Consider the following 26,154-nt stretch of genomic DNA (forward strand, 5'->3'; position numbering starts at 1 on the left):
CTTACTAAAGCATTGAAAAGTAGCACACTTCGCTTGTGTTTCTGTACATTCAAACTGCCCCTGAACGGGGCCGCACGGGAAAATAGGGGGTTGTGCCTTTGTTGCTCCTGCCTTAGAAAGAACTAGAAGGTTTCCCCCACCCCAGCACCCACCTGCTTGGCTTTGCCATTAGCCCTTCAGCTTTCCTTAGAAGTCTGTAGGGATGACTGGAAAACGAGTAGGATTGTAGCATCGTGGTCACCATGGAGGTCTGAAACCTGAATCGTTGAAAGGGAATGGGATTTCGATTCAGGCTGTTAGAACCTTTGTCTTTTGGTTTGGTTTTGTTAACACCCATTTAATTCAGATGTCTGACAAACAGTTGGGAGAAAAGCTCTCCAGGTTAAAAACTGACACCTGTGGACCCTGAGAGAGCTCTTCGAACACGCAAAACCTCCAGAGAGTTCTCCAGCAATACCTGGACAGTCTGATTATTTCTAAGGTCACAAAACAAGCAGAAAACTATTTCTGGTGGGGAACCTCTCATGAAGCAAGAAAGGACAAACATCCCCCCCCCTTTTTGGCTCTCCTTTAAGCATCAAACTCAGGGCAGCCCAAAGTTGTGCCAGAGGCCCATGACAGCACTGGCTGCTCTCCCACTCCAGCAGCGATACCCAGCGCTGAGGCAGGGCTCCACATGGAGATCTCAAAACTTCTCACCTGCACTCACAGCAACCCCTGGGCATGATAGCAAAGTATCATCATCCCCATTTTACAGCTGGGGAAAGACAAGGCACAAAGAAGTGACACAACTTGCCCAGCACCACCCAGCAAGTCAGGGGCAGAGCTGGGACCAGAACTCATATCTCCCACCGCCCACTCCATGGTTCTAATGACAAAACCCCCCTGCCTCTCTGTAGCCACAGGCAGGGACAAAGCTATCAATGGCAGGTGTGTTTAATTCCTGGGGAACTCGGCAAACAAGCAATGTTTATGGAGGGGAAAACAATCGCCAGCAAATCTCTCATGTGAGCGTGGCTCTCGGGGATGAAAGGACAGGCTGGTGCTGGGCTGATTAAGCACTGCCTTCAGGCTGGAGCCTTGGAGGGCAGGGAATTTGGGTGCCCCCAGATTCAGTGTTGTTCAACCGCCTTGCTCAGGAATATTCAGACGCGAGAGGGCAGGTTCTCAGTCGTGCCTCTTGCCTTCCTTGAACTTGTGCTGCTCCCATGGCTTCCGGCCCTTGTGCTCGCCTCGCTGCTGCTTAGAGTCCCGCTTCCAGCTTTCATCATGCCTGTGCTCCTTGCGACCTGGCCCTTGGGCTGGGGAGTCGGGCTTGGGGTGGTGGCCCTTCCCCTCGTCCCGCCTGGGCTGCTCCTTCCCCTCCCTCCGCTTGCCCTCCTTCCCCTCCCCCCGGGCTCTCTTGCTGCTGCGCTGCTGTACCTCTTCCTCCTCCTCCTCTTCTTCTTCCTCCTCAGAGCCTGCTAGGGGCACCCTGTGCATTTTGCTGGCCTGGCCCTCTGCCGGCCTGTCCTTGGGCTGCATCTCCTTCTTGCCGCCTCTCTCCAGCTGAGTTACCATGCTCTCTCTGGGCTTCTCTTCCTCCTTCTCGAGCGCGCTCGGCTTCTTCTGCCCTCTTCTTGGCTCCGCCCTGGCTGGGGAGTCTTGCTGCGTTCCTTCCACCTCTGCTTCTGGATCTTCTGCTTCTTCCGGCTCCAACCAGCTCAACCAGTTCTTGAAAAACCACAGCTCTCCCTGCAGGGGAAAGCAGCACAAGGCAACGTGCCCACTCTTACCCTTGGGTCCTAGGCCAGCCCGGGGCGCCAGGACCCTTGTCTGTCTGTCCGGCCATTGCCATGGTAGCTGGAGCTAACGCCAGCTTTCAAGAAGACAAAAGCAGTTCCACGCAGGACCCTGCCCTCGTTCCCTCCTGTTTACACAGAGCCTTGGCCCCGCTCTGGCGTGGCCAGCAGTGACGAGCGACCTACCAGGCTCGTCTGTGGCCCCAGGGCTCTTGGAGCAGCAGCCAGCCAGACAAGGTCAGCGCTCCTGAGTGACTGCAGGGCAGACCTCCTACCTGTTACAGAGAGGGGCTGGGAAGGTCAGTCCCTGCTAGTGCAGACGGGACCTTCTCAGGGGGCATCTGGTGCCAGGGCTCTACCACCTCAGCACTTCCTGAAGCTCGGCCTGATTCCGGGACATGGCGAGTGTCCCTGAAAGTGCCCTCAGTTTCCATCTACTCCAGGGGTGCAAGGGCCTGCGTCTTGCAGGATTGGGCCCAACGAGCCTAGACTGGCCTGGCTCCTCTCTAAATGGGTCCCAAGGCTCTAGGTGGCTGTGGCCTGCCCCTGCAGCCCTTCTGATGGGCGTCACCCCCTGATTTCAATGGGACTGACTGCTTGTGTGAGTAAGGGCTGCAGGACGGGCCCTGTCCAAGGTGGAAACCGTCCTTCGGGGCTCGGAGGGCTCTGTGCTTCAATGACGTACTGGCTGATTTTCTCTGGTTTGCTTGGGGGGAGGGAGGGGAGGAGAGGAATGCACACAGACACCTCCCCCCCCAGCTCCCTCCCTGACAGGGTGCCCCAAATGGGTTTCGCTGCCATGACCTCTAGCCCAGCACGCGAATGCTATCACTAGTGGAGGGCAGAGTTAAAACCTTCCCCTCTTCCCGCCGCAGAGCCCAATGGCTGCTTTTCGGAGATGGTGCCTCCAAGGCCCCTCCTGCACTGCGGCTCCTCGCCTTACCCTCTCGCCAGCACCATCCTCAGGCAGGCTGCGCTCAGGCTGGGCCCACAGTCTGGGCTGTGTTTCGGGAACCTCGTCGTCTATGTCGATGACGTCTGGGAAGGGGGAGACAGTGGGCAAGTTCAGCCCTTTGGAGATGCACAGAGGGAAAGACTGTGCAGTGTTCCTGTGTGCTGGTACACAGCTGCTGCTTTCCACCCCAGAGCTGGTTACACTTCAATGGGGAATGCATTAGAAATAGGCCCAAACCAAAAGCCTGACCTAGAACTGCCTGAACAAGGAGGACAGGCTGGTTCAGATCTGAACAGGTGGTGTGGATCCATTTTGTTTCTAGATCTATAATATCCAGGGCTCACAAAGTGCAGTACCAAGGCTTGCCTTCACTCCGCCTTGTGGAGGCTTGTCAATACGGGATACTCCAGGAAATTAATCCAAATTAATTTTTAAAGTGGATTTGTTAAACTACATTAACTTGCTGTGTGGATGCTCTTATTCAGAAAAAAATGGCTTTTATCAGAGTTTGCTTAATTTGCTTCCAAAATGAATTAAATCTGAATAAGATAATCACACAAGGATTTAATGTGGTTTAACTAATCCACTTTAAATTTACACCTTTGCTTAATTTGGATTAATTTTCCTTAGTGTCTCCATGTAGGCAAGCCCTGGGCGATAGGCAGGTAACTATCATTATCCTCACAGATGGGGAAACTAAGGCCCAGAGCGAGGACAGGCACCATTTTCAGAGTGCCCACTACTTGTGGGTGCCTTTTTGATTTTTTTGGATGCCCTGCCTGAGCCCTCTTTTACCACCCGGTCTCAGTATGGCTGGTGGTGCCTAGTCTGAAAACACTACCCTACGGATCTAGGTGTTACAGGTTACTCAGTTGGACTAGATGACCTTCTGGGGTCCCTTCCAACCCTGATATTCTATGATTCAGTTCTGCTGCCCTAGCTAGTAAGTGCTGGAGGAGCTTCTGTAACTGGTTGGTTCCTGTGTGCACAGAGATCTGGTGATGGGTTTGGGCTCCCAAACAGATTTCTTTACACAATTCCAGTTCACAGTTAAATCCTCAGCTTCCAGGCTTAGAGAATTCTGCTGGAGGAGTCTGAGTCCCAACAAATGACAGAAAATGGCCACAATCTGCCCTGCAGCTCGCGGCCCTGTCCATCTGTCCTGGGCTAGCACGAGGACCCAGTACGGACACCGCCCAACAAGTTTATCTGGCAGCAGGAGTTCGCTTCTTGCTTTCCAATCTGCTCAAAATCCCTGGGCCCTGGGCTTGGAGTGCGGAGACCCAGCTCTGCCGCAGACCTGCTATGCCAGCTTGGGCAAGTCCCTTCGCTCTCTGTGCCTCTGCTTCCCCTCCCACTGGTCTTCCCTGGGGTGACTGTAAGCTCTTTGAGGCAGAGATGGCACTTGCTGTGTAATTTGCACAATGGGGTCTAGCTGGCACTGCTAATATTAACGCGCTACATGGTCAGCAGCAGAGCTAGCTCCCCCCCACCCGTCCCAGTCCTGTGTTTCGGTCCCGCGCCCCCTGGGTGTGCAAAGGGGGGTCAGTCTCCAAGCCCAGCACCCCCCAGGACAGGCTGCTCCCCGGGACGACCCTCGATGCTGCGCAGCTCCCAGCCTCGCTTTCTGACGTCTCTCACCTTGGAAGACCTGGAAGCCCATGCTTAGCAGAGCGACAAAGGAGGCGACCAGAATGCACTTGTTGAGGGTAAGCCCCTCCCAGGGGCTCTCCTCCTTCATGGGGCTGATGGTGCAGGGCTCGGCCTTCCTTTTCGTGGGAAGGGTCTTGGGAACTTGCGAGACACAAAGAAAGTGATGTGACAGTAGGGGAGCAGGCCTGACCTGGGGAAATGGGCTAAGCATGCTAAGAGGGGGAACAGGGATCCCTTAACGTCACCTAGTCTGGCCACAAAGGAGACATAATGGTACGATCCCAAGGGACTCCTGTCTGTCCCGTTGTATCCCAGCTAGCGGGGAGTGTCCCCATCGCAGGGCTGGGAGCCTAAGGAGGAGAGGAAATAAGTGGGGATCCTCACACCCAGCTCCACCTGGGGTTCACTGGCTCCCCCTGCGGGGAGGGAATCAAGCTACTCCGGTTTGTGCAATTTTGTGTGGCTCTACCGGCAAGGTTCAAAATGGGCCTATTATAAACTGTCCAGCATGGGGTCGGCTGGATAACTAAAGTCCGGACTCCTGGATTCTGTTTCAGGCTCAGTGACTCAATAGGGGCAAGCCACTTAGGTCAACATTTTCAAAAGCAGGGCCCTAAAGTTTGGCAGCTCAATAAGCGGCCTGGTTTTCAGAGGTGGTGGATACCTGCAGCTCCCCGTGGAATTGGACTAGGATGATGGAGAAGAGAATTCATTTCTATCACCATGCTTTAGGGTTCAGCGCTCCCGGGCTGATGGGAGAAATGGAGACCGAAGGGTTTGTGCCTCACGCACTGACACAAGAATTGCTAAGCTGCTTTAAAGAGAGGATTTGTACATCCACTATGTTCCCACACACTACACACGAGGGTACCTTGTGGCGAAGCAGAGCTGGCTGTCTCCTCCACCATTTCTACCCTCGTCACTGTCTTCTCCGTGACTGGGGCGTCAATCATGCTTTCCACAAACTCGTCTAGATCCTTCTCGACGACGTGCAGCGTGTTCCTCTCCTCCTTCTCTATCCCCTGAAAGATGAAGGAAAGTGAATGTGTCACATGGCCAGCACAAACAGGGCAGCCAGGGGAAGAGAAGCAAAACCGCTCAAGCGATCTGTCTGCAACTGATATGGAGAAAAAACAAGCAGTGTGGTTGTAACCCACTGGTGCACGGGTGTTCTAGGGCCCCTTCTGTCCCCAGTCGAGAGCGCAGGTGGCTGATAGGGCCCTAGCTAGGAAGCTGCTTTGCTCCACAGCTTGTGCTTGTATTCGCTGGAGGTCCCTGGTTCAGTGCCTGGCACCTTGGCCGTCACATGATTGGAAGACGTGAATATGGGAAACAAGAAATACATTCCACAATGTATACTTGACTTATGGAACTCACCGCTGATGGACATTATGGAGGCAATTACATTAGGATGTTTCAGCCAGGATGTGACAGGTGGCTAGAAATAAGATGAACATATACAGCTATGCTAAGCTAAAAATGGCAAGGGTACTGTGATCACACCAGCTCCTGAAAGTTAAATAAGGCTGGGCTGGGCTGGGCTGGGCTGGGCCAGGTCCTGGGGCAGGAGGCCTCTAAGAGGAGGCCTGCTCCTGTAGGAAATGACTTGGTAGGTAGCACTCTTCTTTCTGATACTTTATCGAGCCAATGCCTCAGCAAAGTGCTGGGGCGGGGGGGCTGTGCTGCTGTCTTTCAGATGAGATGTAAAACCAAGGCCCCGACCCATTCTGGTCATCACAACAGTGGAGGCTTTTACCCTGGTGTCTTAGCTACATTCCAAACCAGAGACAGTTTGGATCCCCTCAGCAACAAGCGACAATGATCTGAAATGATGTTTGCAAGATATGATTCATCCACCAGATGTCTCTAGATGCTGCCTGCACAGACTTCTCGACAAGACGTGGTGCCTGGCAAAGAGGAGACACGTAGCTGGGACTCAATCTGTGTGAAACCCTGGCCGTTTGTCTGTCTGCACTTCGCCATTTTCTTTAGCAAACACCTCCTGTTTAAGGCGGACTGATTCCATATACCAGCACGGTATTCTCAGCACGGTATTCTTCTCCCCTTCTTGACCAACTATCGAGGACTAAGGACTGTTAAACAGCTACCACCCTCCACCCCAGAGGTGGATGAACTGGACAGACTGCCTCCTGGCCTTGACCAATCTGTGGGACTCGCAAGAGACGGCAACGCAGTTCCCGGCAAGGCTGGTTGGGCGGCTCACAGCTCTCGTGTTTACAGTGCGTCCCCCCCGCCCCACCACTAGGGAAGAGTCGTTGGCAGGCAGAGAGGACGGGAGAGTGGGTCTAATGAAGGGAACAAGGACAGAGGGGGGCTGCAGTTTGTAATGTGATGGGGGGGGGGGGGGGAAGAGATGCACCACTGCCCTCTGCTGGAGAGAGCCAGACTCACTCACACGTAGTCAATTATGAGGCCCATTAGCAAGTGCTGCCTAGAGAGGATAAAACTTTAATACTAGTGCCAGCTGCTGGAGGTTCTCCCTGCGGTCAAGTGACAAGGCCTATATTTGGGAGCGGTTCGATTCCATATGCTGCACGTGGGCAGTTTAGCTAATGACTGCGCTGGGCCACGTTTGTACCCCTGGATCCATTCTCATGAGGCCCTATTCAGGGCCTGCCAAACTCTGCGGGCCATGGCACACTGAGGAGTCAATGGTGGTGGTACAGTGGCTGCCAACAAGTGCTCTTTGAGTGTCAAAGCCTAGAAGCCAGAGAAGAGATGGCAGCACAAAGGGAAAAACCTCAGGGGTAGGGGAAATATTCATTACCCCACTCTCGGTCTAATCTCACAGGCTCGACATGTTGCTTGAGGATCCACTGTGAAGCTGAACCTGACAGGGTCCGAGTATCAGCCACAGTGTGAGAGATCTACTAGAATCCCCTTCTGTATTCGCTCTGCATCTAAACACTCCTGCATTATACAATACCCCCCAGGGCACTGTCCCACTCCGCCCCAGAGAGCCTCCTCTGGAAACTGGCTGGGGCTGTGGGGGGAAGCGGTGCCGTGCTGAGCTCGGGATACAATCACACTCTTGTTGGGTTCATTTTATTTATGTGATTGAATCCCTGGCACGTGAATGGGAGCCAAACCTTTGGTAAAAGGCATTTTGCTGAGCACAAGCGCTTTGCAGAACTGCTTAGCTGCAGCCGCTAATCCGCTTTGACGTGTCTGCCCAGAGGACAACGGATCCTTTGGAGAGAGGGAGCTTAGAAATGGAGATAAATTAGGCATCGAGGCCTGGTTCTGGTTCTAGTCCCTTCCTGCTAGGGTACAGAGAGACCAGGGCTCCCCCATGAATCAAACTGCAGAGGTGCAGTACGACTGACTCATCAATAAATGTGTCAGAGGCACCGGTTCACAGCAGATGGGGGAGAGCTGCCAGTCAACTCGGATCAGTGACAGCAACAGCTGACTGATGATACCTTTGGCTCTGACTGCGCATGGGTGGGCTGTGATTCCCCACAAAGCCCCGAGGAGGCCATGTTTCCAGCTAAATGTTGCCGACAGAAAGGACTCTTGCTTTTGTTCCCAGTGGGGAACATTGGAATTTCCTCACCTGCATAAAGCCAATAGCCCAACCAGTCCTGTAGTTTGGATCTGACTGTGGCCAATGTAATGTGCTTCAGGGGAAGGTGGGAAACCCTCACGGAATCATCGAACTGTGAGAAAGCAGCTGCTGCAGGGAGTCAGTCCTGACCCCCTCTGAGGATTAGTTTACACCTTGAAGCAGGAGGACTGATTTCTTTTATAGTTTTATCTTAGCTAGTGTCACTAGACCCAACTGACCCCGCCCCACTATCCCTGCAGCAAATTGCTGGCATGGAGAGAGGGGTTAAAAGAAGGAGACCTAGCCCAATGCAGGGCTGGCCCAGAAGGAGTGCAGAGAAGCCTGCTTACAGCCCAGAGACTGGGGTAGGTCGCTGGGTGGATAAGGGATGAACTGACCCTTAGGAGAACGGCTGGAGTACTGGTTATTGGAAGACAAAGCCCTGAATAGAAGGGTGGGGTCCCACTGAAGGTTTGCTGCATTTCCCTGTTTTGAGTTGTGGTTTTTCCTGATTTCCTTGGACCTTAGTACCCTGGAAAGGACTGAAGGGTGCCTTGGCTGGAGGGTTAATGCCCAGCTACACTGGACCCCATGAGAGACTGTGACCTACCAGCGGATACCTGAGGCTGGGTGAGTTGTGCCCTGATGGGCCATAAGGGGGCTGTGTACTGGTCCATCTGATCACCGTGATGTTCTAAAGAAGGTTTTCTCTCAGAAAATTGGCTTCCTTTTCATTTCAGTGAGTTCTCTCCTGCTATTCTGTTATGGGATGAGGTAGGCAGGAGGTCTGATAAATGCTCCTAGTCTTATTTCTTCCATTATCACGTTCTCAGTGGTATTTTCAGCAACTCCCCACAAGCCCAATGTATTGGCACCCCAGAAATTCCTCTATCACCCCCCAGTGCATCTGCATCAGCTTCCCAAACTCTCCTTTGCATCAGCACCCCTGAGCACCTGCACCCCACATCCCAGCTCTTCAATAATCTTTAAGAGCCTATTCTCCTTTGCACATTCTGCTGCTTGTTGGATGCTTAGTAACGGTGCTCTTCCTGCCCAGTATCTTCTCTCCTGCTGCCTCACACAACGCCAAGTTGAGCATAACCCCTTAGCCCTAGTAGTTTATGGGAGGCAGTTTTCCACACCTGTGACTGGTCTCTTCCTCCCTGTTCCCCTGAGTCAAGCTATGTCTTATGCCTACAAGTAACAAGCAATGGTTTCCTTGCTGCTTTCCTCTTCTACTGTAAGGCCTTCTGAGGCACTGTTGCCTAGATCCTCAGAGGTATTTAGGTTCCCAACTCCCACTGAAATCAATGGGAGTTAGGGGCCTAAATACCAGGGAGGATCTGAGCCTGTACGTCCTTACTCCTGTAGAAGTCCTGGAGCTGATGAAGCAGAAGTTTTGAGAGCACATGCCACGAGCTCTTCCCCCAGGGAATGGAGGGATTAGGACAATGAGCCATGGAGCCTTTCATGTCTAGGTCCAGCCCAGCTTGGTAAGAACTGCAGATGGCTTCCATCTGATGGCTGTGTGGTGGCCGGTGTTAAATGATTGATAGGAAGTGGGCCTAGTCCCAACAGAAAGCTTCCCCACTCCGGCAATCTGAGGCCCAGGACTGAATGGGCCATGGGACTCCCCTCCGACGTACAGGGGCAGCCCCTCCTGGCCAGAGTTAAGGCACATTGTCACGACAATACAGTGGGTGCTTGCCCTGCACCTGCACCTTTCCTGTGGGCAAACGGAGGCCTTCACTCTCCAAGGCTGTCAATCCAGCACCTCTCACCAGGGCTAATTTAATCTATCAAAATCATAAGAATCCAAGGCCCTGCTGCTGATTTAACTGGATGTACCAAATATGCAGGCAAAACTTGGGAAAGGGCCCACCCTGCCCCCCAAGATCCGAAGACCAGGCCTCTGCTGCCTTTTTTGTAGGCCGTTAAGGGCTGTTGCAAACGTCTAGTGTCACATCGCCTGGGCCTTCAGCATCGAGACCGTAAGGCTGGAGATAGTTATAAACAGGGTTACTGGACAGATGCTACTTACATGTGAGCTGCTGTTTACCTCCTCTTCGCTTTGTGGCACCTCAGCATCTGTGAAAAACAAGTGCAAGCAAGATAAAACATACATTATGTTATAAACACAAAGTATGGACAGCACGAGGGGCTCATAGCATGTGATCATCTTGCCACCTAGTGGCTGGCCTGCAGAGAAGATAAAAGCCTTACTACTACCACATCAATAAATTCTCCTTTCACTCAAGGAGCTGTGCATCTGGACCCAAAGGTCCTAGCCTCTATATAGACCACAGAATCGTAGGACTGGAAGGGATCTCGAGAGGTCATATAGTCCAGTCCCCTGCACTCATGGCAGGACTAAGTATTATCTAGACCATCCCTGACAGCTGTTTGTCTAACCTCTTAAAAATCTCCAATGATGGAGATTCCACAACCTCCCTAGGCAATTTGTTCCAGTGCTTCACCACCCTGACCGTTAGGAAGTTTTTCCTCGTGTCCGACCTAAACCACCCTTGCTGCAATTTAAGCCCATTGCCCCTTGTCCTATCCTCGGAGGTTAAGAAGAACAATTCTTCTCCCTCTTCCTTGTAACAACCTTTTATGTACTTGAAAACTGTCACCATGCTGCCCGTGGCCCATGAATTCGTGCCGGATCCCAGGGCTGAAGTAGTGCTATGTTGTGCAGTGAAGAGGATGCAATTACCGGGGAAGATGTCTGGGTGCTTTTCTCAAATAAGTAATCGCTCAGCAAGGCAGGTTTTCACACATATAATTAGACGTAGTAGGCAGGAGTTAAAAGCCAGTTCTCAATTTGCCACACTGAAAATTCACTTTCACAGCAGCAGCCCAATTGGCCTTCAAAAGAAAAATCTGGGTGCAGGAATGGAGCCTCTAGCTGGCAAGCGCCAGGCTACTGGAAGTGATGGGACAAACTCCCTGGACCTCCCAGGCAAAAAAAAAGCTGAGGGAGAAACAGTGATGTTCCCCTCAAAACACATTTAGCTGCTGGCCAGGCCTCCTGGCTTCCTTCTCTGCTCCAGGGATGCACCGAAAACAGGGTCAACGTCAGGCAGTGCTAGAAACTGCAGGCACAGGTGCAACCGTGCAGGGGAGGTATAGCTCACTAAGGTCTTCTGTCCCTTTTCTGTCCCTTTGTATTTCAAACTGACTGGCAATGGCTGAGGGCCTCCCTCTCTAATCCAGGGGCAGGCAAACTTTTTGGCCTGAGGGCCACATCGGGTTTCCAGAATTGTATAGAGGGCCGGTTAGGGGAGGCTGTGCTTCCCCAAACAGCCAGGCGTGGTCCAGCCCCCACCCCCTATCTGACCCCACCCTACTTCTTGCCCCTGATATGCCCCCCCGGGACTCCTGCCCCATCCAACCCCCCCCCCCCAGTCCCTGTCCCTTGACGGCCTCCCCAGGACCCCTGTCCCATCCACCCCTCCCTGTCCCCTGACTGCCCCTGGAACCCCTGTCCCTGACTGCCACCCACTGCCCCTCTCCTTCCTGACTGCCCCCCTGGGACCCCTGCCCCCATTCAACCCCCCTGTTCCCTGTCCTCTGACCGCCCCGCCCCCTATCCACACCCCCGCCCCCGACCACCACCCCGCACTCCTCTGCCCTCTAGCCAACCCCCCCTGCTCCATGCCCCCTTGCCGCGCTGCCTGGAGCGCTGGTGGCTGGCGGCACGACAGCTGCAGCGCCCAGGGCACCAGGACAGGCAGCCACGCCGCCCGGCTGGAGCCAGCTACCGCGCAGCCCAGAGCACCGGGTCAGGCCGCGGTGAGCTGAGGCTGCGGGGGGAGGGGGCAAGCCTCCTGGGCCAGGAGCTCAGGGGTCGGGCAGCAGGGTCCCATGGGCTGGACATGGCCCATGGGCCGGACATGGCCCATGGGCCGTAGTTTGCCCACCTCTGTTCTAACCTGATAGAGTCTGAGTGACTAATGACCTGAGATGCACAAGAATCCCCTGAAAAATGCACAAGAATCCCCTGAAAAATCCCCCAGGACTGCAGTGTCTCAGCTGTATGATCTGCAAGGCTAGAAAAGGACACTGGCTGCAGGCTGGATGCTGGTTATTGTCATTCCTGAAACAGTGATCTAAAATACAGTTAGCCTGAGGAACCCAGCCTTACTTCAGAGCTGAGATCTCAGAAAACCCCTGCACTACAGAAGATGACAATAACCCCCTGGGAAGCTGAGAATTTTTGTTTTCCAGTGGAATATAATGTTTATATCTAGTCAGAGCAGACTGAGAGACACTGACCCCTGGGTTACCATCTTACTCCCCCCCAACCTACTTCCACAGCTACATTTACAGCCCACTAACTGGAGCCCTGCAGCAGCCCCATCGGAAGGGATCCCAGCTTTCCAATGGCATGTAGTACCAGGGGCCTGAGCGTTAGCAGAGTGAGCACCCAAAACTGCAATTGGTGGCAGATACAAAGCACCTCTGAAAATCGGGTCCTTACGACTGGATCTTGAGACTCTGGCTGTTACGCTTCATTTGTGATGTGATGTTAAAAGGAAAAGCAGATTGGTACTTGGATTTCTCCGGTGGCTTGATACAGTAAATACGATGATGCAGTCATTGCATGATGGGGTTTCTCCTTATTTAGCTCTTAACTGTCATTTTCTATTTCCATTGGTTTGGCATGTATCAATGTTCAACATAAACTCATTAAAATAATGCCTCAATTTAATGAGGCTCTGTCTATCTTGGGGCAAACTACAGTATTTACGGGTCCCATCCGGCCTCATTGACGTCAATAGCAAAATTTCCTTAGTTTCAGTGGGGGGCAGGATTGGGTGTGAATTGCATATGATGTGTGTAAATGTTCATCAAAGCTCTGGAATTTTTTAACCTTCGGACTACCAAAGGACTTTCAGGACCAGTAAGATTCCCCACCTCCACGCCCTAGCACTAATCATGGACCAATGAATAGTAAGAAAATACAGATTCCTGAAATGTAATTTAAAAGGTGATGTCAAGAGAAGAACAATTGAATTTGTCCCTTTTTTCTTTCTGATGTGTAAAGAAGGCCTAATTTATTTATTAATAATTACAAAATTCTACTTGTGTTTTGCATTAGAAATACCAGGAATGTTAAATCTGGTCTTCCAGAAAACAGGGAGTCTTTGATATCCCAAAGAAGACCCAGAGTTATAGACTGGAACCACTTTCTGATTAAAGATGCAAAAATGAGGAATCTTTAACAAAAGAGCTTTTCTCCCAACTGTTTGTCAGGGTTTGAGTGACAGGCATTCCCAGAACCATACAATCCAAAATATTTTATGCAGTCTGAATATAAAAGACTTCCCCTCTCAATCCAGTGTTGCTCTCTTGCTATATATGTTTTAACTCTACTAGTTCCCCAGACATCCATACGGTGTTCTAGGAAAAAGAGTGCAACGGCCCTGAATTCCTAGTATAAGCAAACATGCAGAAAAGAGAACGTTTAAAATCTTCTGTTGGGCCTTTTTTAAGTAAAATGCAATGCTATATAAAGAAGCAAAACTGTGCATAAAAATCTCGTATCTTCTCCTTTAGAGGTCACCTTTAAAGAATGAGGCAAATAGTCCAAGGCCTACATTCCTGACATGGATCTTACCACATCTCGAAAAGCCCGCACTAAGCTCTCTGCAAGTTCTAAGGTCACTTAATAATTTTCAATAAGCCATTCTCAATGCAAAGATCAGGATCTTAAGCATATAATCCCCTCACAAGACACCTCAAAGAACATTTCCAATGGTGTCAGCACAGACCAAAGGCCTTTTAACTCCTTGGATGCAAGAATAGCCTGTGCATCCATTGCTGGGGAAGACCAGCGTCACCGTGGGGGTGAGGTACCTTTTCTCACGTCCTCCCTCGACAGCCTTGGAATGCTCTCTGCCAGCCCTGGCAGCTCCTCTATGGCCTCAGGACACTCCAGGTCTCTCTCCAATACCTCACAGGTGCCTGTTGCCATGTCGCTTCCAGGGAGTCTTGCTAAATAGAGGGGTAAAAGAAATGCATTGCATTCAGCACACAACGCAGCTGGCAAGGGGGAGCACTGGCATCCAAGACCATGGAATTCAGGTGGAGTGCCCGAATGACACACATATACATGTAAAAAGAAAAGGAAGACTTGTGGCACCTTAGAGACTAACCAATTTATTTGAGCATAAGCTTTTGTGAGCTACAGCTCACTTCATCGGATGCATTCAGTGGAAAATACAGTGGGGAGATTTATATACACAGAGAACATGAAACAATGGGTGTTACCATACACACTGTAAGAAGAGTGATCAGGTAAGGTGAGCTATTACCAGCAGGAGAGCGTTCTTACAACAATACCCACCTGCTGAAGTGAAGAAATAGATTGACAGAGCCAGAAGAGTACCCAGAAGTCACCTACTACAAGACAGGCCCAACAAAGAAAATAACAGAACGCCACTAGACATCACCTTTAGCCCCCAACTAAAACCTCTCCAGCGCATCATCAAGGATCTACAACCTATCCTGAAGGACGACACATCACTCTCACAGGGAGACAGGCCAGTCCTTGCTTACAGAAAGCCCCCCAACCTGAAGCAAATACTCACCAGCAACCACACACCACACAACAGAACCACTAACCCAGGAACCTATCCTTGCAACAAAGCCCGTTGCCAACTGTGTCCACATATCCATTTAGGGGACACCATCACAGGGCCTAATCACATCAGCCACACTATCAGAGGCTCGTTCACCTGCACATCTACCAATGTGGTATACGACATCATGTGCCAGCAATGCCCCTCTGCCATGTACATTGGTCAAACTGGACAGTCTCTACGTAAAAGAATAAATGGACACAAATCAGACGTCAAGAATTGTAACATTCAAAAACCAGTTGGAGAACACTTCAATCTCTTTGGTCACTCGATTACAAACCCAAAAGTGGCAATTCTTCAACAAAAAAACTTCAAAAACAGACTCCAAGGAGAGACTGCTGAATTGGAATTAATTTGCAAACTGGATACAATTAACTTAGGCTTGAATAAAGACTGGGAGTGGATGGGTCATTACACAAAGTAAAACTATTTCCCCATGTTTATCTCGCCCCGCCCCACTGTTCGTCAGACGTTCTTGTCAACTGCTAGAAATGGCCCACCTTGATTATCGCTACAAAAGGGTTTTTTTCCCCTCCCCCCGCTCTCCTGCTGGTAATAGCTCACCTTACCTGATCACTCTCCTTACAGCGTGTATGGTAACACCCATTGTTTCATGTTCTCTGGGGAGATTTATATACACACTGTATTTTCCACTCAATGCATCCCATGAAGTGAGCTGTAGCTCACGAAAGCTTTTGCTCAAATAAATTGGTTAGTCTCTAAGGTGCCACGAGTCCTCCTTTTCTTTTTTTGCGGATACAGACTAACACGGCTGCTACTCTGAAACATATACATGTGTGACTACATCGCTGCAAGCAATCACTAGCCTTGCTGTACAAACAGTACCAGCCGCAGCACTTCCAGAGAGCCTTTCAGTGGAGGATCTCAAAGACTTGTCACACATTCTCACTACCCTGCTGCGGGCTAGGCCTACTCTAAAGAGGAATAATGTGAGGTACAGAGAGGTTAAGTCACTCAGCCACAGAAGGAGTCAGGGCCAGCACTGGGATTACATCTCAGGAGTTTCCTGGCTCCCAGTCTGCTGCTCAGCCCATTACACCCGAAACCTTACAACATAGATATGTTTAAAGGATCAAGGTTCCATGGATCACAGCAGGAAAACACCACAGGTCCTTAAGATCCTGTGAACAGTGCACCCCACTTGAAATGCCCATGTTCTACTGGAATTTGGATACATAAAACTGAGATCCAGCCCGTGTGTCATCATTAAAGACCCTATGGCAATTTTCTAAAAATAGCGGTGTAAACCATGGTGTTCTGAGCCACTTCCAATTTGGGTACTGCCACTGTCTCTAACTTCCCCCTCAAATTCCACGTCTGCTTTGCGACCTGCTCTTAACTGTTGGGCGGCGTTGCTGCGTCCTGCTAAACCGCCGCAGAGCTCCACCTTGGAGACAGCTGCATTGCAGGGACAGGTGAAGCAATTCCCATGTCGAAAGCCCTTTGAGGCGAAAGGTGCTGTGGAAATGTCGGCCTGCTATCGTTAACAGAATGCCAGTGTTCTAATGCGCTAAACCCAAAGCAATTAACACTTTCAGTGCTGCTGCTCCCCAATGCAATCTTCTGTGCTCCCCATTTTCAACTGATTAAGGCTAGCGGGCAGTCAGGATGCATCAGGTACGTGCATTAACTGTTAGGAGGTTCAGAGTTGGACTCTTCCTAAAGCAGGGCTTGCACAGTGAGTTCTGAAATTCTGGGCTCACTCCCCTTTCTGGGCTCAGCTCCTTGTCCCTGGGTAGAGTCTCCGAATAGCAAACCTATCCCCAGGGCTCCAGTACCTGTCCTAGGCACCGCACCAGCCATTGGTTGCGAAGATTGTAGCCACAGGGGGACGCCTGAAGACGTGAAGGGCCCCAGTTGCCCTCTGTGTCCCTCTATTCTAACAATGAAGTCCTTGTCCTCACCCTGTGCCCAAGCTGGGCTGATGCTGCAGGAGCAAGAAGCTTTGTGCAAACAGGAGAGTGAGGCTGCTGTCTGCCAGGAAGGGAAATTTTCAGTCTCAACAGTTCAGCGCTGAGTCATCGATTTCTCTCCCGTCCTGGGCTGCGGCTGCTCGGCTCCATCTGCAGGAAACCTCCTTTCCCAGGCAGCGTTAAGGGAGGTGACGACAGAACTTGAGCCCGGCTGGAATTTCTCCGTCTCCTCCGCCAGTTCACTGGCTGCTCCTGCCTCCCAAGTGCTGAACTGGACTAGGGCTGTGACACAGCTACAAACCAGAGGTCTATCAGCTGCCAATACCAAATGTGGTTCATGGAGACCCTGAAGTCCCACTCATGGCTGTTACCTGTGCCATTTATACCGTACCACATCTGACAGAACTTTTGGGCTGGGAGGTGGCGCGTGCTTACACACAGACACCATTGTTTCAGGATTCCGACAGCTGAATGAGGGACATTTTGGAACCCCATTCACACCCATCATGTGTCCCTGCCTTCACAAAGCAAGGAAGCCTAAGCTGACAGCTTGGGTCTCATAGACTCATAGATATTAAGGTCCAAAGGGACCATTATGATCATCTAGTCTGACCTCCTGCACAACGCAGGCCACAGAATCTCACCCACCCGCTCCTGCAATAAACCTCTCCCCTATGTCTGAGCTCTTGAAGTCCTCAAATCGTGGTTTAAAGACTTCAAGGTGCAGAGAATCTTCCAGCAAGTGACCCGTGCCCCATGCTGCAGAGGAAGGAGAAAACCCCTCAGGGCCTCTTCCAATCTGCCCTGGAGGAAAATTCCTTCCCGACCCCAAATATGGCGATCAGCTGAACCCTGAGCATGTGTTCAACAGAGTAGAGGGTCCAAATGGTCATAGAACAGGTTACACCAGCCAGCAGAACAGAATTTGGTTTCATGGGTCAGATCTCTGAGATCTCAAAGCATTTTACAAAGTAGCAGTTAAGATACTAACACCGTGACAACTGCGTAGGCCAAATGTAGCAATTACAGCTCACACACATAGTCTCTGCTATTCAAACTCCTTCCTCCACTTTGCCCTCTGAATCCTTTTAAAGACTCACCTAAGAATGTCTTATGGAGTGTTTCCCCCGCACACAACCATACACTTGGTCTGTTGGTTGTACATGCCTTAGTGCAGGACTCCATAAAGAACCTAACATGTCTGTAGACACCATGGAGGTAACATATAAATAATCCTACAGTTCTACCTTCATGTCAGCAACGACTTTTCAGAGACGAGCTCAGGTCCAAGATCTGAAGTGTGACTCCACGACTAACTCACACCAAGGAAGCTTCCAAAAATAGCCCCCTTCCCCGCTCCATCAGCTCCTTCAAGATAGCGGAATTACAGGCTCTTTCCGTACACAGATCTATCCCCGGCTAGCCAGCAACTAACTTCGGACTCCAGGCAAGCATTCCATGGCCATGGGTTTTCCTGTATTCGCTGAAAAGAGTTAAAACCCCACAAAAGGCATACCTAGGGCTTGAATGCAGCCGTCTTGCCTTCAGCCTCTTGTCTGGCTCAGTCTCTACAGAGTAATATACAGCAACAGGTGCTGATTTCTGCCAGAGCAAAATATCAACCAATCACAGGAAGCTAATGCCACCATAGCTTTAATATTCAGCCCGGGGAGACAGAAGAGGGTCTGACTTCACTCTGAAAGAGAGAGAGAATAACATGAGGCTCATTTGCTTCCTTTCATGACAGATCCATCTGCTTCCTTGGCTGCTCTCAGGAACAAGGGAACCATGGAGATGTTACACATAGCAGGGATATAGGATGGGAAGGATGAAGGGATAGCCTATGAAAAGCAATAGGGTTGGGAATACCCCGACAGGAATATGGTGCTAGGAAGCCGGGACTGCAAATCTGTCAAATGTTCATTCCCCAAACTGGAGCTTGTTGAGAGCACAATAGTGCAAAGTGCTTCATTAATGAATGTTTGTGAAGTGCTACGGCAGAGTGCTGAATAGCAGCAAATGCAGTTACCTTGAGTTGAGGAACTCCTCATTTCCAACAGCATATGCAAGAGGAGAATCCGGCGGAGTGGATTCAGACACTGAAGTTACAGAAGGGTAAAAAACGGACATTATTTCCTAGTGTCAAGAGCAGGTTCTTTATTTGCAGATGACTCAAATGGCTGAACTTCCAACGTGGGACCTGCTCCTATAACCTTTATTCTCATGAGTCCGACTGAAGACGATGGGGCCACACATGGAAGGGGGATAAAGTTGGGCACCTTGCTGTGTAGAGGTCTGCTCACAGCTGTGTTGCTGCCCTGTTAACCCGGCCTTGCAAGGAACTGGCTCCAGCCAACCAGCAACAGACAGGAACTCACCCTAGCCCCTCTCCTTCCATCGCACTCAGTCTGATAGCTGCCCCTGCCACTGTATTGTGGGGGTGCTTGAAAACTTAACTGGGAATATTTAAATACTAACATGATTAACCTCCTCCCTCCCCCCTTAAAAAAACAAGGAAACAAAATACCCCACAAAAGGCGCTAATGCAAAAATTCTGTTGCACAGTTAAATAATAGTTTTTTAAAACAGGGAAATGCAAAAAGCCAGTTTCCTCCCGTAATGCAACCCACATCATGGGTATTCTGTGGGCCAATACCTGGGGCAGATCTTGGCCCCTGCACAGTGGTGCCAAAAGAGCTGGAAAGCCAGAAGTTCTGGACCCTGAGGCTACCTCCTGGATGTGGGACTCCTTAGGTAGGCTGCAGCTGCTATAGCGGGGTCCCTCTTGGCTCCTGCTGTGCGTGAGCATAGGGGGTGGGAGGCTGTCCTCAGGGTCTTTACTCCCGGAGGCTACTGTACCCTATGCGGGGCACTGGCCCAACAGCCTGTTGGTCCCACAGCAGAGTGTGTAAAAGGTCATTTAATACCACTTTTACCCCCGCTCCTGAGCTGGGCTGGATGCAGCCCAGGATCTGGGTCTATATTTCTAAAAGCAGAGGTCCCAGGTCCGTAAACCCGTCCTACTACACGAATAGTATCACTGGACTCATGGGGACTACCTGCATGTACAAAGACTAGGGCAAACCTTTAACTGTGCGTGTAGCAGGTAACATTACGCAATTAGCACAAAAACAGGAGAACCTTGTATTGCCAATCCCAAGCATGCACAAATCATGAAATTGGCTTACACAGCATGAGATTTAAAAAAAATGACGTTTGGGTTGTCTTCCTGGGCTTCTAGTTCAGCTTTTCAAGCTTTTCTCTCCAAACAAGACGACTAGAAACTTAAATTTTGGGCTTTTTAAAATGCGAATAGAGATTCCTGCGTAATTACCAGACTCCAGCCATGGGGGCTTTCAGAAAAAAAACAGAGATAAATTGTTTGTTAAAATATAAATGTTTTCAATAGAGCTGAAAACAACTGAAATATCAGAACAGGGCAGTTTCTTTAATTGAGGTTCTTCTCTCCCCCTCCCGGCCCCCCCCCCCCCCGCAAAAGAGCGCTCTGCTGTAAAAGCTTTAATTTCAGTTGCTGTCCCTGCTCTCCAGCCTACGTGATGGGAAATCACTTTTCTGCGGGACTCCAAACACAATAGTTAAACACCTGATTGCCCAACAAAAACTGTATGAGTGAGCGATCCCGAGGCCTGCGCCTAGTCCAGGGCACTGCAAACACTTTGAAATGGTTCTGTCTGTTGCATATTGCTAGTTGTTTTTAGGCTATCAAAGCTTTATTTTAAAAGAGTAATGATAAATTAGTTTAAAGATGACCTTTAAAAAGTGCCCGTCATTGCTGCTTTTATGATGTATTGACTGGCCTGACCTTGTTTCAAGACTTACGAACCCATTATCTAGCCTTCTCAGGACCAAAGGGTATTAGCTGAAAGTGACAGGGAGGCAGCATGTGAAATGAAAGGAAGTTACTGGATCACCGACATACCTGATTGAGGAAAACAGATCAACACGGAGCCAGATTTGCAAGAGAGCTCAGCTCCATTTAGGCATCAAAATAAGTGGCCAGATTTTCACATGAGATCTGCATGCTGAGCTCTTTTAAAACCTGGCCCCGTCTGTGGATGCTATGCATCCGAAAGCACAGCCTAACTAGTGGTTACTATATGTATTCAGCAAACCAGAAAGGGACTGTATGCTTTTCAGGGTAGGGACTCTGTCTTCCCTCTTTGCGGGGACAGTGCCAAGCATGCAATGGGCCCAACTGTAATATAAATATTATTTACTGCTGTTACTGAAGACTGAACCCAAAGCTTTCAGTGGGAGTGGATGTACCTTTAAATAACGACCCTCTGTCTGTACTAACTTGACTGGCTTTTGTTCTTTCTTCATATTTCTTGCTGTGATTTTCCTGCCAGATAAGGTCATTGTAAGTAATTAAAAAGGCATATTTGGTTTATTGGGTTAGGCGATGTAATGAAAACAAAATTCTAAATGGCCTAACTCAAAGCAGAAGGGATTTTGATTCAATCATGTTTCATTGGTGCTCATGATATCATAATCCAACTTCTTCTAGAGTCTTCCAGGAAAAACATGGTAGTCAAAACCTGAATTTTTAGTTAACAAAAACCAAAAACAAGCAGTACTTCCCCCACTCTCCTTTTCATAGCCATCACAGAGCAGCAAACTAGGACAAATCCATTCCCCCCCTTTACAGGGAAATCTTTCAACGAATATACAGGTACCTACAATGAACAGGGAGTGGGGCTGGTTTGCCTCCACAGGCAAATGCCTTCACATCTTTAGCTCTGACAAGTTATAAACACTCCAGTCTCCACTGGACAGTTTAACCAAGGCAGATGCAGGAAGGAGTTTCCCAGAGGCAAATTCTTTTCTAATCCCTTGAAATCTCACTGGATCCCAGTTTCTCACCTGACCTGAATCAGATAAAGTGTTTCTGGGACCAAACGAGCTCAGAGAATCTCTGTAACATTCTCTAATTCGCTGAGATGACGTGAAGCAGAAAGTCCCTGCTGGAATGATGCTGGAGGGTAATTGATCAGCGTTGGCCTGGTGTTGTGTGCTGAATGCTCACTGAGGGCTTGCAGTGCTAAATATTGAGTTGCTGAATTTTATTTGTAAATGGGAATTTCATTTACTTTATGTACCCAAGCTGTGATCATGATTTATGACTGGTCTATGTATGGAAATATCATCAGCTTTACTTCAGGTTTCAGAGTAGCAGCCCACGAAAGCTTATGCTCAAATAAATTTGTTAGTATCTAAGGTGCCACAAGTCCTCCTTTTCTTTTTGCTTTACTTCAAATATTCCCATCGCTCATGCGCCGTTCGGGGGGTTTACACGGCTGAACTCCGATATGAGGTGAAATGATAATCAAGGCTGCAGCATGACCAAACCAAATTCTGCAGCAGCAAAATCCTTACATTCCATAGCAATGTTACTTTATCCAGCTACCAGCATATTTCTCTCTGCCTCCCTTTCCACCCTTCCGCACATACTCCTGTTGCTCACAGTTGAAAAATACTCACAAACAAAATTAGTTGTTGATGATTTTCAACAATGATTAGTGTTGAAGATGGATTTTCACTATGCCCTCTAGGCAGCTCAGCTCCATTCTCTGGCTCTCTGCTCCTATGACAGCCAGTGACTCAGTCCAAAACCACCTCCTCCTTCCCCTGTGTGCTAGGGAAGGAAGGAGTCAGTAGCCCCAGTTTCAGTGGCTCATTTTCCCAGCTCTCAGTTGCTCTGCAGTCCAGGTTTACTAGCTTGCCAATCTATGCCTCTGGCTCCCCTGACTCCATCTCTGGCTATCCATGCCTTGGCTGCCTGGTTCCATGGACCAGTGCACAGAGAATGCCCTGCAATCCACTCCACCACTCCCCCTCCCCCTTTCTCTTGTGGGGAACGCTGGAGATCAAGAGGAAGCTGCAGGCAGGTTCCAGCAGGGCAGGGAAACTGAAAACAAACACCAGGCTGCAGCAAATTCTGCAGCAAAAACGCTGAACTGAATGGCATTTTTCTGAAATGCCATCTTCTGTGGCTGCAGAATTATGGAGTCCGCAAGGCCCTGATGGAGAGAAATGGGACAAGTCACACCACTCAGAGCTATTGTGTCAGGCAGATTGATGTAAGTGACACCGCAATGGTTACATTTGGTTTGTTTTCCAAGTTATCTCCCGAACAATAGGGTCCACAAACCGTTTTTTTTTTTTTTTAGATTCAGGACTACAATTCTGTAGCAAGTGCCACAGATACAAACTCCCCAATTACAAAGGGCACTGATTATAATTTGACTTCTAGAGCTATCATGATGCTAAAGAGATGATGCAAGATATACGACCCTGGACTTTGATCTTATCAGACCTCAGAAGCTACACAGAGAGACAAGGTGTTTAACAGAAGTTGGTCCAGTAAAACGTATTACCTCATCCACCTTGCCTCTCTAATATCCTGGGACCAACGTGGCTACACCAAGCTAAGCAGAGGCAGGCTGAGTCAGCGCTTGTGTGGGAGATTGCCAAGAATATCTAAGTGCTCGAGAAAATGCTTGTCACAAAGTCACAGGCCTCATGCTCTGGAACTGTTCAATGTGAAGCCAGACAGGACTCTGGGTAAAGTGACTCCTCTCAGGGTACGCTGTCCAGGACAAAAACCCTCCTTGGCTATGGCCTTCCTGGGTCTGACCTCAGAGCACTCAACACCCCTGTTCTTACCGTACACTTCCCGCAGCAGGTCCACCTTGACTGGCCCCCTGGGGAAGCCAGATGGTCCCTGCACCCCAACTTTGCACTCAGCAGTGACTCCCAGCCAGTGTTGTAAAACATAAGGGTTTATTAGTCAACAGGAACACAGCATAGAACAGAGTTTGCTAGCACAGAAATCAGGAACTTGCAGCAAAGTCCATCTGGAGTGGACCCTGGGCTCGGTGCTCCAGACTCCCCGCTCCGAGTTCCAAACAGGAGACTGACCCCTCCCAGCCACCCGACCTCCAACACCCCCGTTGCCCTTCCTCTGGTCTTCGTCTTGCTTCATGGGCCATGTGTCACTTGGTTGCATCCCCCTCCTGATTCTCAAGTTATGAGGGGCATCGGCCATCACTTACATGCAGGCAGCTGGAGCCACCTCACCTGCTCCCGAGGGTCTCAGCAAAAGTCACACACCCTTATTCCCACCACCTAGGCATTGGTGCAATACACAGGGAACTGAGGTACACACAGTATTCATGCAAAACAGTAAGACTCACACAGGCTCATGTACAACATAACAAGGAGAAAACCCTCACTTCATCACAATGCTGACTCCCATTTTCACGAAGTGTGGAAGGAAAATGGTCTCACCTAGATAAAAGTACACACCACCTGCAGGCCAACGACAAGCTTTTCTTCACTATGAAGGCTCGACAGCCAGACTTAAGATGGCTGCAGCAAGCTCATAATGTAAATTGTTTAGGAGGACTATTCATTCAGTGCAAACCAAACAGCTGGGAATGAACTCTCTCTCTAATGTACTTCTCTGGCCCTCATTACCACAGTATCTGGGCACCTCCCACTCTCTATTGTATTTATCCTCACAGAATGCACAGTGCTGTTATCCCCATTGTACAGATAGGGAACTGAGGCACAGAGGCTTAGGCCGGGATGCACAAAAGGAGTTTAGTGCTTAAGTCCCAGTTTCGGGACCCCTGCAATGCACAAAACTCCCACTCAACCCTGTAGGTGCCCACACTCGCTTGACATCTACATTTTTGCAGTAAAAGTTCCCTCACAGCCTATGTTTCTGCCTCTGAGCATGCGTACCGCTGCCTGTCTCCAGCCATCTGCTGCCTACCTCCCACGTAAGCTCCAGAGTGATTTACAAACTGGGGGAAGACCGGTGTTCAGCTGCCTACTTCGGGTGCTGGGCCCTATCTGGTAAGATCCCCCTGAGCACACCTACCGGATTGGGCCCCTTGGGTGAGTTCACACAAAACCGCAGATGAGGACGACCTCCCTCATTTTTAGCCCAGTGGTTAGAGCACTCACGTGGGACAGCCAGGTTCAAGTTCCCCTCCACGTATGTGCGGGAGAAGGGATTGAACTGGGATCCACCACCTCTCAGGTGAGTGCCTGAACCATGGGACTGTGGGATATTGAGGTGGGGCTCCCTCAGACTCTCCTGTTGAAGTTGTTGCACTGTGGATAAATACTAGAAGAGTCTTTGGAACCAGGGAACCAGATTTTAGGCCCCCCAAATCCTGGGTGAGCGCTCTGCCCACTAGGCTATTGAGTCAGTCTCATGTGTGCAGGCTCTCTCTCGCCCAAATGACCAAGTATTTATCCATAGTGCAACAGTGTTGTCAGGAGAGCCTGAGGGAGCCCCATCTCACAATATCCCATAACCCCGTGGTTCGGGCACTCACTTGAGAGATCGCAGATCCCTGCTCAACTCCCTTTCCACCTCCCCCAGAAGCAGGGGGGACTTGAGCTGGGGGTCTCCCACATCCCAGGGGAGTACCCTAACCACTGGGCTAAAAGTTACTAGGGAATGCCTCCTCCTCTTCTCTGCCTCCCCCCTAAAATTGCAGAGGTGCCTGACTTCAGGAAACAGTGAACAGCTGAGAATGGCTAGCAGGGGTAGGAACCTCTGCGGGAGGCAGGGGGGAAGGCTCAGCACATATCCCTCGGGTTGGCATCTCCCATTGCCTAGCATAGGCAGCTTCCTTCCTAGCGGGCTGACTTTTGTGAATTGCAATCTACGTGCCTTTCTCTCCCCATTCATTGTACAGGAGCCTAACTCATGCTTTGTGAATTGCAGTAATTGTCTAGGGGCCATGACACTGGGTGTCACAACGCCTAACTCCTGTGCATCCAGGCCTCAGTGACTTGTCCTAGACAAGGTGGGAAATCTGGGGTGGAGCTGGAACTGATGCCAGGACCTCGGCTAGTGCTCTAACCACTGGGTCGTCATTCCTCTCTAATTTAGCAGTGTCTTAGCATGCCTTTGCAACTAAAAGAGTTTTCTCTTGGGTAATAATAACAATAATTAATAATCCCTAGCTCTTATCTAGTGCTTTTCATCCATAGATCTCAAAGCACTTTACAAAGGAGCTCTGTATCCTTATCCCCACTTTACAGGTAGGGAATCTGAGAAACAGGGAGGGACTTGCTCATGACTTGCAGTGTGAGTCCTTTCTCCTACTTACACAATTATAGGAAGGCCTGAAGGAGGACAGGTATTGCAACATGACTCAGCCTCTTTCGGGTCCCTGGTGGCAGAAGGTCCCCTCAGGGACTGTAGTGTCCCAGGTGATTATGGTTGCCATAGCAACTCAGAGAGAGCCATGGTTTTTGGGGGTTTCATCGTAACAGCCCTGTGAGTCTGTATCCGCAAAAAGCAAAGGAGGACTTGTGGCACCTTAGAGACTAACCAATTTATTTGAGCATAAGCTTTCGTGAGCTACAGCTCACTTTGTACCACTGGGAACTTTAAAGACCAGGGCCTGGAGTTTGAAATGGATCTGGAACTGGATGGTGGTCCGTGAGGCTCCAGGAGCACGGGTGATATGTGCTGTCATCAAACTGTTCCATTCAGGAGGTAGGCTTGCCTGTGATAGATCAAGAGCAGTTTCTAGTTTCTAGTTCTAGTTTCTGCCTTTCCCTTTCC

The 26,154-nt window shown here is 50.0% G+C and overlaps 1 protein-coding gene and 1 long non-coding RNA gene across 4 annotated transcripts; one reads left to right on the top strand and one right to left on the bottom strand.

Annotated features, from left to right (window-relative positions):
* Nucleotides 1-113: 113 nt before the first annotated feature.
* On the bottom strand, nt 114-18,196 carry JSRP1 (junctional sarcoplasmic reticulum protein 1). 3 transcript variants are annotated; one of them, XM_084614747.1, is made up of 7 exons: nt 18,055-18,196; nt 13,820-13,957; nt 9,999-10,045; nt 5,261-5,411; nt 4,378-4,530; nt 2,725-2,819; nt 114-1,734 (listed from the first exon to the last, which is right to left on the bottom strand). In XM_084614747.1, exons 2-7 carry the CDS (start codon nt 13,935-13,937, stop codon nt 1,168-1,170), a joined length of 1,131 nt encoding a protein of 376 aa, XP_084470873.1. In that variant the 5' UTR covers nt 13,938-13,957; nt 18,055-18,196; the 3' UTR covers nt 114-1,167. The 3 variants fall into 3 exon arrangements, with proteins under 3 accessions (XP_084470873.1, XP_084470872.1, XP_084470871.1); XM_084614746.1 differs by lacking the exon at nt 18,055-18,196 and adding an exon at nt 16,530-16,689; XM_084614745.1 differs by lacking the exon at nt 18,055-18,196 and adding an exon at nt 16,404-16,537.
* On the top strand, nt 6,153-12,566 carry LOC311513118. The gene is made up of 3 exons (XR_014709658.1): nt 6,153-6,595; nt 8,486-8,587; nt 12,278-12,566. It is a non-coding gene; the product is annotated as an uncharacterized lncRNA (long non-coding RNA).
* Nucleotides 18,197-26,154: the final 7,958 nt, after the last annotated feature.

This window comes from Lepidochelys olivacea, assembly GCF_965140295.1.
Source record: "Lepidochelys olivacea isolate rLepOli2 genome assembly, chromosome: 25".
Taxonomy (NCBI): Eukaryota; Metazoa; Chordata; order Testudines; family Cheloniidae; genus Lepidochelys; species Lepidochelys olivacea.